Source organism: Pomacea canaliculata, linkage group LG13 (assembly GCF_003073045.1).
Source record: "Pomacea canaliculata isolate SZHN2017 linkage group LG13, ASM307304v1, whole genome shotgun sequence".
Taxonomy (NCBI): domain Eukaryota; kingdom Metazoa; phylum Mollusca; class Gastropoda; order Architaenioglossa; family Ampullariidae; genus Pomacea; species Pomacea canaliculata.
The window spans coordinates 14,695,286-14,711,788 of NC_037602.1; the positions used below are offsets into that span (position 1 = coordinate 14,695,286).

General features: G+C 35.5%; 1 protein-coding gene across 4 annotated transcripts; it reads right to left on the minus strand.

Moving 5' to 3' along the window:
* Positions 1-143: 143 nt before the first annotated feature.
* Positions 144-16,502, minus strand: LOC112553549 (secretory carrier-associated membrane protein 1-like). Of its 4 annotated transcripts, none has more exons than XM_025220834.1 (10): positions 16,167-16,502; positions 14,988-15,092; positions 14,672-14,812; positions 13,400-13,456; positions 8,231-8,297; positions 7,725-7,853; positions 7,282-7,441; positions 6,830-6,928; positions 3,996-4,116; positions 144-3,295 (listed from the first exon to the last, which is right to left on the minus strand). In XM_025220834.1, exons 1-10 carry the CDS (start codon positions 16,212-16,214, stop codon positions 3,128-3,130), a joined length of 1,095 nt encoding a protein of 364 aa, XP_025076619.1. In that variant the 5' UTR covers positions 16,215-16,502; the 3' UTR covers positions 144-3,127. The 4 variants fall into 4 exon arrangements, with proteins under 4 accessions (XP_025076619.1, XP_025076620.1, XP_025076621.1 ...); XM_025220835.1 differs by lacking the exon at positions 3,996-4,116 and adding an exon at positions 5,868-5,985 and having other exon boundaries at positions 16,167-16,500; XM_025220836.1 differs by lacking the exon at positions 13,400-13,456 and having other exon boundaries at positions 16,167-16,495.
* Between the last annotated feature and the right edge of the window lies 1 nt (position 16,503).

A 16,503-nucleotide genomic window follows, 5' to 3' on the forward strand; every position in this document is an offset into this window, starting at 1 on the left:
TGTGCCATAATCACCAGGCTACAGACCCTCCTCCATTTTATTTGATAACTGCTTTCGTAACTCATTTAATTATGAAATGCTGTTCATGAGCTAAGCCATGTATGTCTGCTAGTGTTACCAAAAAAATGCAAAAACTCTTCCAGGACAGCAATCACAATGACTTTATTTAAGATTTGAGTCAGGTTCTTATTCCACAAATGGTGTTTGCTTTAGTACGCTACAAATGTACAAGACATACACATTGCACAACTGATCATGCATCCACATTGTCCATTCCAAAGCCCACTGATATTTCTTTCATGCAGTGAAACAGATAAAAAGCATATAATTACTAGCTGATCTTTTCAAGCTTTACACATGTAACATATCAACCATTAAATAAACAATATTGCAGTATGAATGAATTAACAAAAATCAACATTAGGGTGTGAGTGCTTTTGGGGGGGATGTGTGTGTGTGAGGGAGATACTAAGCAATGGGGTTATCACATGCACAAATCACTCGTATCTTCTGAGCAGCAGCTTCTCGCTTCACTACAGTTAAACAAGTGATATTCTGGTTGCAAATGTGGAATGATTTTATGGTCAAAATAGCCTCAAAACATTTACTTTCGAAGACCACCAAATACAAAGTCCTTTCGTGTTGGGTTATCTTGACAAGGACAAGGTTATAAACACTGTGCACCCTCCTTCACTTTCTGCATTCTCTAATCAATTTGCCATTGAGACTCAACCTACTATCAGTTGGCCTAAGCTTTCCACTATTAAACAAAGGCATCTACCAAACAGGAACAGATGATTTCCCCCACTTACAAAATGTATCATCAGATGCAAATCTGCAGCAACTTTTGGTAGAACGGTACTGGAGACGCTGAACATTATCCGCAAAGTATTATATGCTACAAAGCCCTTTTCTTAAATCTTTGATACAAGGCAGTACAAAACAAAATTTGTTTTCACATGAGGGAAAACTTTTTAAAAAAGTAAAATAAAAGAATTAAATGCATGCCTTTAAGGTGCAATTTACATTGAAAGTTCTCAGAAGCCTGGCTTCTACAAACACTCTATAAAACAGCAGATGTTTATGAAATAAGCATTCTAACTAGTGAGCTTGGCACACGAGATTTCAGAAATTACTCTACTTGCATGCCAGCCATCATTACATATTACGCAACATCTGTGGCAAATTTCAAAAATCAAAATATGGAATGGCTGATCATTGCCTAACTAGTACCAACTGTTTGCCACAAGTAAAACAGGTGAACAAATCTGAACCTTATTTCTATGCACTACTGGAATAAATATACACTAATAAAATAAAATTTTATGCAATCCATTTCAGAAGCTTCTTTTGAGAATTATCAATATCACTTGGTCCCCAAAAGTACATCAGAAAAGACTCAAGAGCTGAAACTAGTGTGCTCTCCAACAATTACATTTTAAATGCTTTTTTTTGTTTGTTTTTAAAAAAAAAAACCCTTATACTCAACCCACAGTACATTTGTTTTATTAAAAGTAAATCAGCAAGAGAAAAAATCAGAGCATCTATAATCCATGGAGGTAAAGATGCTACTGTGGAAAAACTCAAATATTCTTTTCAGGTAGAAATGAGGAAAATATGCAACTGCAATTACCTATGATCTGTTAACGAACAGGTCATTTAAAAAGAAAAATTTATTAGTATGATGTACAATCTATGATGTTACAGTAAATTGCTTCAAGTCCTGTGCTTGTACTACTGCAGCCACAAATGAAGTGACTATAAACCAGTCTTGCATCTGCTAGAGTATGCCTTGGAACAATCAGCAAGGTGTATGACAGCTACCCCAAACACCCACAGAAAAAAAAAAGCCACACCATTACGAGGAAAAGAAAATCACAACAGTGTACATCATGCACAGGTGTACATTATCTTTCCCTATCAATGCAGGAATTGCCACACCTTTAACTAGTATGCACCAGTGTACATTTTCTTTCCCTATCAATGAAGGAACTGCCACACCTTTGGTATGTGTGGTGGTTGGTGATAAGCTACCTTAACAGCCATGCCCTTGGCACCTAAAATCCCCACTGCTGAATACTTGCCTGACCCTCACTCACTTTTCTGATCAAATGCATTTAAATATTAAAAAGCCGTAATGAGCACACTAATATTTAAAAAAAAGATCAAATGACAAGTGAGACTTTTTGCCTGCTATTAAGAACATTTCTTTTCATTCTTGCTCTTGTATGAGAAAAGGGAGACAGGGGGGTAGGCATGTATTTCCTCAATCAGTGTTTAAAACTACTGTTAGAGGAGGGGACATGTGCACATCAGTGCTTTCATATAGATACTTATTTACATGTCCTATAATATTCCTTTTAATTGCAACAAGAATTACCAAATACATTCTGTCTCCCTGCGTTGCAAATGATGCAAAAATGGCTTATGTTTTTTGTATGGTTGACAGCTGCTTTGTTTCTAGTCATTCGTGTACAGCATATTAAGCTCACTTCTACATGGGGAAATGTTCTCGACAAATTCAGCTATCATCGTCATTAAAAGAAGGAACAAATCTTGTTATGCAATGTTCCCGAAGTGCTTCTCTTACTGACTGTCAATCTAGTCAGAAAAGCATTCAACGTGAATTAACATGCAAGGGAACATTCAATACTAACCATCAGCATAAACTTTTTTTTACCCTTGACCCCTGCAAAAGGGACTAAAATGGTTGGGAACTCAGGATAAAAAAATGAAGGAGTAGAGGGTGTTCAATTGCTTGCTCTTGACATTGGAACCAACCATCATATAAAGAACTGTAAGTTTTCAACCTCCTTTGAATTTTCGTCTATTTCACTAGTCGAGTCAAGATTTGCAGTTCACACTTTGGATTCTGCGGTGTGTAAAGGGAAGATAGACTCCACATAGGACAAGAACAACACTTTGCAGAGAGCATGACTATTAAATTTAAAATCTGACTTCTAAGAACTCCAGTCATTCACCCCCCCCACACCACTGCATGACAGAAGTCTTCAATTCTGACAGCCTGGGGATTTCCAAACCATTTCTCTTTTGATAGTCATTTTCAAGTGCAAGCAGAGAGATGGTATCACTGTAGGAGACAAAAAAGGATGGTGTCTGGAAGGTGCTAGTAGCGGTTGTTAGAGCCGTAACTGCCAGACACAGCCCCACGTGCAGCACTAGCAGCAGCATCAGCGGCAGCAGTCTGCACAGTCTCGTTGCGCATCACTCCTTGAGCAAATTCTTGCTGGGCTTTCTGGAAGCTAGCCCCAGTGCTACGGTAAATACGGTGAACCTATAAATGACCAAAAGCAAGAAATATCATGTGGCCATCTATTTCTCACATATTTGACATGTTCAACTTTCAATGAGTTTGTTTAGTAAGAGTTTTTATATCTGAACATACTTTAAACCATGGCAGTCAAGCAGGATTTTTTTTAAAACCATCTACAAAAAATATTTACTCATGCACTAAAAGCTGGTTATAACTAACATTTTACCTGAACAAAATAAACTTTATATAAAATGCACGAGTTCAACAATTCTGTTTTTCTCATTCCGTTAAAGAAATTAAAGGCCAATAGAAAAACTCCAAAAAATGGGAACTAAAATTAGCCATAATCTGAACAATAGTGCTTTGTCTTTAATATTTTGGAAGTATGCACACCTGCACATGCACATATATAATCTGTATGCACCAATATATAAACAGGAAATTAATCTTTAACTTTTCTCTCACACTAATAAGAAAGCGAACTGATTAAACATAATGTACATATAAAATATACATGCAAAGCTTGTGAAAAATTGAGCAAATTGATCATGCAACCATCTTCTTTCTGCCACAGACCTCTATCAACACCACATGCAAAAAAATAGCATGCCTTAAAAAAAAAAAATCAAACACAATAGTTGTCTTAACACTTATCATATTCCATCAAATCAAATCCCCCAAAAGTCTACCATGAACCGTATCTTTAGCTATTAGTCATTACCTTTGTCAACAAAAGAATGGTGACAACTGCCTCCATGGAAAACAAAAAAGCCACTATTAGCATAAAGGCTCCTGCAGCTACATTTGTATCTGTAGATACTCGAATTCCATTAATCCATCCACTATAAAAAAAAAAAATTCACACTTTAAAACAACAACAACCAAAAAAAAAGACACTAAAACCCAATACAATATATGCATAGGAATGGATCAAGACAAGCAAGGAGTGGCACTACTGGACACAACAATCTGAAAAAGGTCACAAGATTTGAAATTTAAAAACCAGCAAGCTCTGGATGCAGGATGCAGGGGACAACAAGGCATGTAGCAATAACAGTACGAACATGCACACAGGTTAATCACATCTGTAACTTTTCCTTGGCCAGTGATGACAAAGAAGAAAATGTCATTATGAAGCACCACGATTTGGGAGATAGTCCTTGTGCTCAAATATTTAGCAGAAACATGAAATAAAATCTGTCTGTTCTGATATCTGCCTTTCCACAGCAAATAATGACCTGCACAGGGCACCAAAAAAGCTACTGAACACAATGTCAGCCATTACTTTTTCAGCTTCAGTGTTCTGTACATACAGAAACCACATTAACCTCTCAGAGTATTTTGCTAGTGTACAGTTATTTTAATTATGACCGACTTTGTTGTACATGACAATTATTCTGGTTGCACTGTATCCTTCTTGTTCCCAGACCTACAACTTCAGACTTTGCATTTGCTGCGTGATCATGTAGATCCTAGCTTATCTACAATGATTTGCTCTATGGACACAAACTATTTCCAGTTACATATGATCTGTTTTTATTCCAGATTAATACCGATTTTGTAGATGTGAAATACGAGCATTAGATCTGTGCGTCTTGCATATCCTAATCTGTGAAAAGATCATCTGTGAAAGAAGATGAGCAGCCTTTACACTATTATATCGGTGGATTTACATTGCATCTCTTTTGAACACTTGTGAACTCATTTTGGTTTTTTAAACAGGCATTCTGCAGACAACCCAATGATCAGCCAAAAAAGAAAACATCGTTCTGACAGAAACATTTGCAGCCTGGATTACAGCTTTGAAATGATTTGTGGATGCTGGAGCAGCTTCTTGCTAGATATCATTCATATTATCCATCATTCTCTAGATAACAATTTTGCATGTTATGTTGCATGAGTCCATGTTCCTTTTTTTTTTTTTTTTTTTCGTAAAGCTCCAATAGCCTGTCTATAGAACCAGGATATGGTGCTATATAAATTCACTGTATTATTATTACCATCAAACTATGATTATTGTTAGAAGTATTATTAGTATTCACTGCAATTTCTTAAATGCTGACAGGATCTTATAATGAGGCCAGATAATCTCCATTGAAAGGAAAATGTGGCATCTTTTCTGGGGCAACAATAAATTTATAATATATAATAAAGCATTCAACTGACCTTGCATCAGCTACCAAAGACTCTATCGGATAATTTTTATTCTGCACTTGGTACATCTCAAGCCTAATGCACTTTAAATTTTTTACATGTTCTGAACAAAATGGAGTATTAGAATTTACTCAATAAATTTAAAATGTGCATTCCGAGATATGAAAAGCTATCTATTCATTTTCTCCTTCTGGTCCTATCATGACCAATTGTAACTTATATGATAATCTATCAGCACAGCAGTATACAACAACCTTTGAAACATGAAGCAATTAAATCAAAGTGCAAACAGAGTTACTGAAGAAACCACATGCAAGATTAAAATATTTTAAAAACAAGGTGAAAATGCCCCCAATGGTAAGAAAACAATCTGGTAGTTACATGCAACAGGCATGACAAACACTTGAAACATCCCAACAAGACCATCGATCCCAACTACCTTAACTAAAACAGCAAAACTTATGATGGCTTCAAGTGCAAAGAAGATGCCGACAAAGATCATGAAGAGTCCAGCAGCGAGATTGTGGCCTACAACCCCAAATCCGGAAATAATTCCACTGAAACACACATGCAGCCACTTTAAATCAGAAATCTGGTCACTCTTTCATGTGCAGCTCAGTTAGCAGACCTATGCAAAAAGCAGAAAAAAATTATTCAAGTGGCCTTCCACAGAAACTGGCTCTTGCTAGTAAGCAATACGAAGAGATGAATTTGTACAGATAACATTGTGTTTAAACGGCTAATACACCACCCGAACCACCACCACTTTCACACAAACACAGGCACAACTTGCAAATCAGTGATCAAATGTATCAGAATCACAACTACAACAAAGCAAAATTTGCACAGAACTTATAAAGTAGCTATCCAAAACAAAAGTTACCATTTTAGGTAGACTACAGTCAACAATACTTACACCAAGCTTTCAATGATCTGTCTGGCAAACTTATGAACAGAAACGCTTTCACAGAAGCAATAGGACTAAAAGATCTACAAGATTTAATTGAAAAACAAACTGTTTACAAGTGGCTTTTTCTTCTGAGGCTGATGCTTTCATAAAGCAGATTGTATTTGGGAAATAAATAATTTAAAAATGTATCTAGGCAGGAAGATGATGTTTAATAATGTTATAATAGCTAATGTTATAACATTAAAATTTTTTAATGAATCAGTCATCAAATGTGTCCCCAAAACTTCTTCCATAAACATCAGTATTTCTGTAAACATCTAGGGACTGCAGTTATTTTTTTACATTTTAATCTTCAAAGATGAAAAATTTATACAGATGTTGGCTGAAGAATCTATGGAGTTAAAACTTAGAAAAAGGTTTAACGATTCAGATTTATTGACTTTCACCACAGGTGAGTTAAGAATTAAGCTGCAAAACACCAGCATACTTACACCGTGAAGCCAGTGAGTCCCAAGCACTGAATGATATTCACACAAAATTGGAAGAAGAAAACAAAGAAAAAAACAAAAAAGTTGAAGGAGCTGTCACTTCTGAAAAGAAAAAAAGACAAATGTTTCGATGTAGTTTTTTAATATAAGATTAATATTCTCGTAAATAATTGATTTGAACAGTCTATATAGTCTTCTTGCAGAAAGGTGGCCTTAAGAAGCAATTACAAAAATATTTTTTAAATCTGATTGCTATACAGTCTCAAATTACTCAGATAACTCCAGGTTATAAGAATGCCAATGAAAGACTATTCTGAAGACTCTTGGACATAAAGCTCCAAGTAATGAACATAATTTACATGAAAAGATATGTTGTGTTTTCAATACTATTTCACTGCTTATTTTCTGCTTTATCTAATACACACCTGCATCCACCCCTTACTTATTCCACTCACCTGAAAGCCTTGTACAGCGGTCGGTACCAACACACAAAGGAGCAGGGAGTGAAGAGAACAAACCACAAGATGGAAAGGCCAAATGTTGTGCCTCCATCCCCATCCACAATGAAGTATGCAAGACTGGCCCAAATATTCAGAAACAGGACAACAACATGGGCTGCAAAATGACAACAAGCAAAATGAGGTCCAGTAGAAAGGAGCGAATAAATGATTCATGCTGGTGAAATATTATAAAGTCGATTATGTTTGACTTTTGAACACAAGTAATCCAATCCAGCTTGCATTTCTGCCATTTATCAGACTGCTATGCAAAATACTGGAATGCTGCTGAATTCTGAACCATTCTGACTAAACTAATATGAATTAGTGAACATACGTGAAAGAGACCTTTAAACACATCTTTACACCTCACCAATAAAATATGCAAGATGAGTACTAACCTCCCCAAAGGAAGAACACAAACTTGACAATGCGTTGAAACTCTAATGGAATATCTACACTGAAGTCCTGGTAAAAGCATGGCCCCACAGGGCAAAACTTAGGCACAGGAGGAAAGTTGTTTTGACGAGCTGAAAACAGTTTCAGGCATACACATGACAGTAATCTGTTTCCGAAAATGTATGTTTTCATTTTATTCCCTAGCATTCCCAAAAATGAACAAAAAGCTGTCCATGCATGTAGCACCAGGATAAATTTTAATTAAAAACAAGAGATAGGAAAGACAAAACTTGATAAACATTCATCCATATGGGAAATTATCTTACAGTGAAGCCACAAGTCTCTCACTTCTAATCCTGTCAACACCATCCGTACAAAAAAGACTTTGTATAATATGCATGTAGCCAACTCTTCCATCCCTATACAATATAAACTATATACAAGCTAGTGAAATCAGCAACCAAGCATTTAATTTTTTACCCCTTAACGAGGCAAGAAACAAACTTACCACCACCTTGAACCTGTTTGAGTGCCTGTTCTTTCCTCTGAAGCTCTGCTGCTTTCTTTTCTAGTTCCTGGGGGAAAAAAGAGGAAAATAAACTCCAAAAATACAGAACTCTGTCATTTTAAGCTGGGTATATATATATATACACACACACAAATGACATGAATACCAACTACCCTGCCATCACTATCAACTTCTTCAGGTTCTGTATTATGTGTTTTAATTGTCTATGGCCCGATGTCAACTTCATGCAAGAAGCTTCAATGTCTAATCAAACCCTTCAACCAACAGAAAAAGAACAAATTACTCAAGATGGTCTCATTTCAGTTTCTCCGTCTCACTTTCTTCTAATCCCACCCTTGCAGACCAGTGCTGTCACACCCAGTTGAAAGCACTTCCTGTACTTAATTATCAATTTTTAACAATATCAGTTAATGCTACTTAATTATCAATCTAAAACAATTTCAGTTGTCACTTTTTGGTCCTACAGTGCTAGGTCTCATATCTCTTGCTTTCTGAAAAAAATAATTTACTGCACAGATTCACTACTGATTAGCCCTTTATTATTTTAAGGACAACTTATCAAACCATTTCTACCATGTTGGATTGAAGTGCAACAATTATACTTGCAATGAAGGAAAATTCATATACTAATCTTTTAAACAAAGTATGTTACTGTAAAATAAATGTGCAAACCTTTAGTGGACCTATAGGCCACTAAATTTCCCAGAAACCTAATCCCCACAGCAAATAACTTTTGTTTTGAAAAAAACTATTGTATGGTTATTCCATTTCCAACATGTTTAAAAAGATGGTATCTAAAAACTATGTAAATACATCATTCCAGTAAAAATCTACTGACATAAAATAAAATATATAAATGAAATCAAGCAAACACATGTACTGTCTAAATGAGATATAAAAACAAGGAATATGCAATATTTCTTAAGTACATTAAAATAATACCCACTCAAGGTTCTAACAGTTAAAAGGCAAGCACGAACCACACAAGCTGATTTCAGTCTGATCAAACACGTAAACTTAATTTAATTTGATATTAATAATATATTTAAAATATTATCTTGCAATAATGTGTACTTGTGGAGCAATACCCAAATCTGTCTTGGACAACAGAATACAAACATTTCTGAGCTGATCTGTTGGACATTAACAGTTGAAAGATAGTGAGAAAGTGACTGTTGTTTTCTCCACAGCATGGGATAGTTGATCAGCTGAAAATTACTGAAGCTGAATAGCACATTCCACTCAGTGGTGACATATATATATTATATGTGTGTCAATGTGCTAGGGTTCAGGCAACATCTCAAGTCACAAGCAGAAAAGGAATGGTGGTGGTGGGGGGGGAGAAATTTTTGCTTTAAATCCCTTTATCTAAACCAGATGATGAAAATCTACACACAGAATGAACAAAACTTTGTCATTGTTTAGATATTGCTTGTTTGAGTGTGGTATTTCCATTTGGGTTTTCTGACCCAATCAAAATGCTATGTACATCCAGAGATGCATTGATAAAATTGTGTGCAAGTCTATGTATCAATGAAGTCCATATAAAGTCAATAGCAGCAATTTTATTCCTGCTAAAAATCTACTCAGTGGTCAGACTTTAACCATTTTCTTAATAGTTTAGGATTATTTTGTGTACATTTTAGTCAGATAAGTAAAATTACTTAGTATTTTCTTCATTTTACCAAAATAGTGAGTTCTGCTACAAAATACTACGAGTAAAAAATCAATAAACAATTTTTTAAAATAAATTTTTAAGTCTGCAAGCAAGGACTGGAGTGTTTTAAAATCTCCCATGTGACACTAGAGAAAGTTAAAATTTAATTATAGATTTACTGATTCATCAAATCACAAATTTGTGCGTCAACTACTGGTGTTAGTGTTATTTAAAGTTGTGATTGATGGCAACACATGATCCCTATCCTTTCTAATTGCAAACATGAAAATCAATGCATGGCATGTCATTCTACCATGCTTACCAGTCAGCTACTATCATTTATTCCCTTGACAGACTAGATAGCATAAATACAACTATCCAGATTGATTTAATGTCTAGTGAAGTGAAACTAATTTTTGATGTCTACAGTAAATGTATATCCACTCTCGTCTTAAGAGATTCAACATACTGTCTTATTCTGAAAAGCTTATTGAACAATGCACATGTAACCTTGTATATCATGATGTCAGCAAATCTACATTTGCTTAGAAGTATTATAAAATTCAAAGCATTCAAGAAGTAAACAGCATCTAGCAACATCCAGGCTTCCAAGCCTTTTGCTGAAAAACTTCCTGTTGCACATTGCCTTGTAACGGAAGTTAGTACATTTTATTGTCCTCACAGGCTATGTATACTCAATGTCCTCACTAGCTATATATCATATATTCATATTTTTCAGAAAGAATTAAAAATGCATTGAGAAAATAAAAATAAGTGTATGTACCTAATCCTGGCACCACTAAGCAGCACCCAAAATCCCCAAGAGACCAGAAAATGAATCAGTAGAATGCCTACTAATATATGGCAAGATAAACCCTTTACACTGTTCTCAGTTTATTTTGCACTGCAACAGCAGAATATGATCAAAGCTAAAATACATGTCAATCACTTATGATGCAACTTCATTAACATTTGCAGATAGCTGAGTGGTTTGAGCACTGGCATCCAAAACCAGGGGACTGCTGGTTTGATACTTATGTGGCATGGCAAGCAGTGCAAGTGCAAATTCTACAAGGACAGCTTGTTACATAGTACCATACTCATGTAGCTGTAGATGTTACACACCACATAATTCACAAGACGTTGTACATGACTATCTTTCCTTTGGTCAGCATGACGTTAAGCTTTACAGAAGAAATAATTGTCTATAGACAGCTTTGTGAAAAAAATGAAAATAGTGGGTCAAAAGCAAAGCTGCTACATCCAGATATTTCTTTAGAAACAGACATATTAGCAATGCTCAACATCAGAAAACTGTAATATTCAGGTTTTTCAAAATGGCATTCTGGATGTTTTATTCATAACATTCCAATGCAAACAGGACATATGACATTACGATAAATTTTACCACTGGGAATACCCTGCTGTGTAATGTGATAATGATGATGATGAGGTATTTATAAAGCACCCATTTCTGCTACAGCAATTAATGACATACATATTAAAGAACTCATAAATACTTGTTTGTTTTTAACGCTGTGCCAGCAACTAACAATATCACGGCAAAACTCATGAACACATGCGCAAGCATACACACAGACACAAAATGGGAGGAGAAAAAGGTAAGTTTTAAGAGACATTATGAAGGAAGAGAGAGGAGGTATCCAACAAATATGGTGTGCAGGTTCTGTACAAGAGGACCAGAGATAGAAAAGAAACGCGAATCAAATCTAAGAGATTTGATCTGAAAATGCAAAGCCTGAGGGGATGAGAAAAGGAATGAAGAGAACAAGGCGGTGTGTAAAGAGGGTTGGATAGGTAGGAGCAAAGCCATTAAAGACCAAACTTTCATCAACTGGCAGCAAAGACATGCAAAGTTGATCTGGCAAAAGGTGGTGATGGTAGTTGGGCCAGATGAAAGCAATTAGTGCAGAATGACCATGAGGGTAGCCAGCACTGAGTGTGCTCCTCCCCTCCTTTGGGGTGAACCACTCTTTTCCGTCACAAGCTAAACATTTAGCCTTTAAGATACTTATAACAGAGGAACTTTACGTTGAATGTTTTTAAAAAAAAAACTGGGAACCAGCGGAATGCAGTAAGAAGAGGAGCAGTGAACCTATTATTCTTGTGGAAAAATGAGACAGGCAGCACTGTTTTGAACACATAGAATATAAATGGTAGAGCCAAGAAGGCCAAAAAGATTTACAGTAGTCAATGTGAAAAAATTCAAGGGAGATGACAAGTGTGAGCATCAGCAAGAAAACTAGACACATGTAAAGATGTATATTTTTTACAGGATGAGTGGAATGATCAAAAAGTAAAGGTACTACACTGCAATTTATGTTCTCTCTCCCTCCTTCAGTGATCATCTCACTAGCCTATTTCACTAATTCCTTTGGGCAGTCCGGTGGCGCAACAGTTAGCGGCTGTCACCAATAAAATGAAAGTTGGCCATCCTGGGTTCAGCTCTTGTTTAGGGCATGCTGTTTTTTCTCTGCATATGGCATCTGTTTACAGAGCTGGCTGCCTTTCTGTGATATAGCCATAGTTGCTGGCTCAGCATAAAACACCTATCAACCCCCTCCTTTCCCTTTACTAATTCTTTTTGTAGACATATTAGATCCCAAGTTTAAATAAAAATTGTGGCAAGTTGGCAGCATAAAAAAGTCCAGCTCCTACTTCCTAGTTACTGATAGGAATAACAACATAATAACATGCCCATAACTTAGCCTAAAACAAGAATCATATTTGGCTGTTCCCTATAAAGATCTTTCCAGTGCTGAATGCACATCAGCCTGGTTATGCTACATCAATTTTTATACAGACGACAGAGAGAAACAGTCTAGTCTTAATATTCCAGAGAAAGCACCGTAGCCTGTAATTACAACAAAAGAAGCATCAACCCATTTCATACAGATGGTTGATACAAACTGTCTTGTTCCAACACGCTGTCTATGATGCACAACTTACAATGTTGACTTTGTTTCAGAAAACCTACAAGGAATTATCTTTAATATTCAATTTTTATCACAAGATCATATGTATAATTATAGTTGTATTGAGAACCCTAAAGACTTGAACATTATTTCAGTGATAAAAATGTTGAGAGAAAGGTTCTGCAAGGAAATGCAGCCCACATGTTTCCTAAACACTAACCAAGTCACTGTACAACATCATGTTTTAATTGTTGATGATTATACTTTAAATTTCATTTCCAATCTTCAAAGTAAATGTCCTTCCAGAGAACTCTGCACAGAAAATAAAACTGGACTGCTGTGCACTTGGGAAATACAAGGAGAAGCCTTAAACACTTGAAGCGAAACAAGTCATTCGTGCTGGTAATTCTGGGATGTGCAAAATGGACAAAACAAAACTATACATAAAGAAATGAACTCAGGTATAATGGTGTTTAAAATGCATGGTGTATAGTGCAGGACTGCTGATACGTGGTTTTACAGGAATATGTCATGTCTAAACAGAATGCCACTGACCTCTTCAAATGCCACATCATTCTCTGTCTGGTTGTACGCATATGATGCATTCTTGTCCTAGCATATCAGGAATTTTCAAATGTGCATTACTGCCTTAATTTAAGAAAAGAAAAGGGGTAGGGAGAGAAATCTGCCATACCTATTTATGTAGCACTATGAACCCACAGAACACTTGTTCCTATCTCTGCATTTTTTAATCATGTTATTTATTAGATGAATTTAACAGGTCCAAAATTGCATTTTATTTTTCTTTCATACCAATCAAGGAAAATGAACTGTGACAACACTGCTGTTATATAAAATTATCGTTCTGTCTGCAGTGCCAAAGGGTTGTTCTAGGCAAACAAAAACCAGTGCTGCCTGATGTTGTATTGTTAGAGAAATCATCCATCTGTCTCACCTTCCTAAGCAAGCTCTCCGACTGTAAGTGCCCAGACAACATCAAGCATAAACACGATCAGATTACACTCTGTTAACACAACTAGGAGCATAAATAATCTAAACAAGGATACTTTTTTTTTTAAAATTACAATTATGTGTGTATACATGTACAAACATTACAAATAAAAAATATAGCATGCACCTATACAACTATGTACAACAATGTGAATTGTGAAAAGGCAGATAAAAAAAAAATGTCACATGACATTATATTTCATCTACTGATTTTTAAAATATTCAACAGAGTGATGGTGAATGTTTTTATATTTCTGTTTTATGTCTTATTTCTGACACACGCATAACTATAAAAGGAAATTATTAAGGAAATACCTTTCAAGATATAAAACATTTGGAATTTTGCCCAAAATTCTGTTTAGACATTTAAATGACTTTTCAAGTTTTCACTTTTACATATAACGAAAGAATATATAAAATAAAACAATTTTATAACAGTCAATACAAACAATTGATGATTTTGTTTGAGCAGTCATATTGGATACATCATACTTGATGTATACTTCTAGTACAATGCACATTACAGCTACAGCTTTCATGTTTAAAAAAGCTGCTGATTTGTTGCTTGTTATTGCATATTACAACAACTGATTCTGTACTTACTATATAATATCCCACTTACACTTCAACGGGTTCTTTCAGCAGCATCAAATTTTGTTTCTGTTTCACTATACCAACAGCTTCTTTACCAATACCATAAAACCAAAAATAACTATTTTAAACAAAGACTTTTTAAACAAAAAGTGAACCTTTCTTGATTTCACATAAAATGCTTCATTTAAATAAAAAAAAAACTGTGTATTTTTACTGCCTAACCTCTTGACGTCGTTGCAGCTCACTTGTGTCTACCCTCTGTGCACCAGCTGCTGAATATGGTGGTGGTGGTTCTTCTGATGGGGTCATGATAGCAGGTTGTGTTGTCTGTGCTGGCCGTGGAGGGGGAATGCCAGCACCTTGCTACAAAATATAAAGCAAATATGAAAGTCCATAGCATTTATTTAACAGAACTAGCTAAGTTTTCAACATAGAGATAAATCACTATATTCACCTACTCCTTTCATAAATTTAATTCAAATGGCACTTTACAAAACAAAGTTACACTACTTCCCAAATTTCTAGCCGAAGTACATACCCCTGGACGAGTTTGATTTCCATCAGCAAAAGGATTATAGTCATCCAGCAAGCCTTGTCGCTGACTTGCATTGCCTGCTCCAGTAGCCTGCTGTACTGAGGGATCCTAAATAGATTTAGCATGTACCACATTATTTTAAAGCAAAAAAAATTTTTTTAGCTCAAACATCTAGGATGGTGTCTGATATACCTCCTACAACTGTGCTCATGTCTGTACAAATGATTTTTTTTAAAAAACAGGATATGAAAAAATGCCATCTATTCCTAAGCAGTCCTTCACTGACTCTTATGAACGTAGACTTGCTACATTCAAAAACTACCTATTCCAGTACATGTGTTACCAAGACCATCATTCTCCAAGACTTGAATCAAATGACAACCCATTTATAGTTGTCAAAACCTTGACTGCGTTAACTACTATCAGAAATGATTTCTTTGGGAACATTTCTGGTTGCACTATTTATCATAAAAATGCTGAATAATGTTTTTCAATCATAAATAATAATTTTGGAGCTTTTATTTCAGAATACGCCAGTATTCTTTCTCACTCTTCTCACCCAACCAACCCTCTCACTGACACACACACACACATATATTTCTACAAAGGAAATAAGAAATGTCATAATACACACTACAATTTGAATTGTCATCTTCCACAAGAGTTGAAATATCTTATTCGATCGGGATTTTTAAAGTCTTTTTCTATTCCTACTTAAACGGTCATCTGCCCGTGATGGCATAGCATATGACAGGCATCTCAAAGAGGACAAATAGACAAAAGCAATTTTGGTTCCGATTCTAAAATTCTCTGATGTAAATGCTTCCATAAACAATCATCATTTTTTAAAAATATTTTGTAAATCGTGAACACACTGAAGACTGTATCTACCTGAATATTCCTGGTGCCTTATTATGCGAAAAGAGGGAGTGGAACTATGCTTACAAACAAATCACACTGGTAAACGAATAACAATTATGCTAATTGATTATCTGATAAGATCTCTTCAACAATACTACCAAATAATACTATTTTCTATTATTTAAATGTCATACAATACATAAATACCGAATAATAACAAAGGTTTCAACGCAGCCACACTAATTTGTCTGCTCTAGTCGAAGGTAGACCTGCGTCGTCTACTCAATAAAGCAAGTTTTAATTTTACTACTACAGACTTACAGCAAATGGGTTGGATGCACGAGGATCCGCGAAGGGATTGCTGTCCATGTTATAAACTCAACATACAATCGTCCAAAAGCAGGTATATTACCAGACGCACACAAGCCGCTCAAGAATTATATATCGCTTCCTCACTGCCCACCATCAAAGAGTTATGGCAGATTACCTATGACGCATGCGCATGTGGCATTGCCATCGGTCACATGAAATTACGTCAGTTCATATAAAAGTGAGCTTTGCAATACATTTTAAAACATTTTAAAACAAATATGCAGTGACTTTTTATCCAATTTAAAGCCTTCCTTGGTTTCACATCTAAACAAATTCATGTGACGAT

Excerpts from the sequence above, each read along its gene's own strand:
- LOC112553549 (XM_025220834.1), bottom strand. The coding sequence starts at position 16,214 with ATGGACAGCAATCCCTTCGCGGATCCTCGTGCATCCAACCCATTTGCT. Across the intron at positions 7,442-7,724 it reads TGTGTTCTTCCTTTGGGGAG|CCCATGTTGTTGTCCTGTTT; the intron begins GTTAGTACTCAT and ends GTCATTTTGCAG. Across the intron at positions 6,929-7,281 it reads CCGCTGTACAAGGCTTTCAG|AAGTGACAGCTCCTTCAACT; the intron begins GTGAGTGGAATA and ends TTTTCTTTTCAG.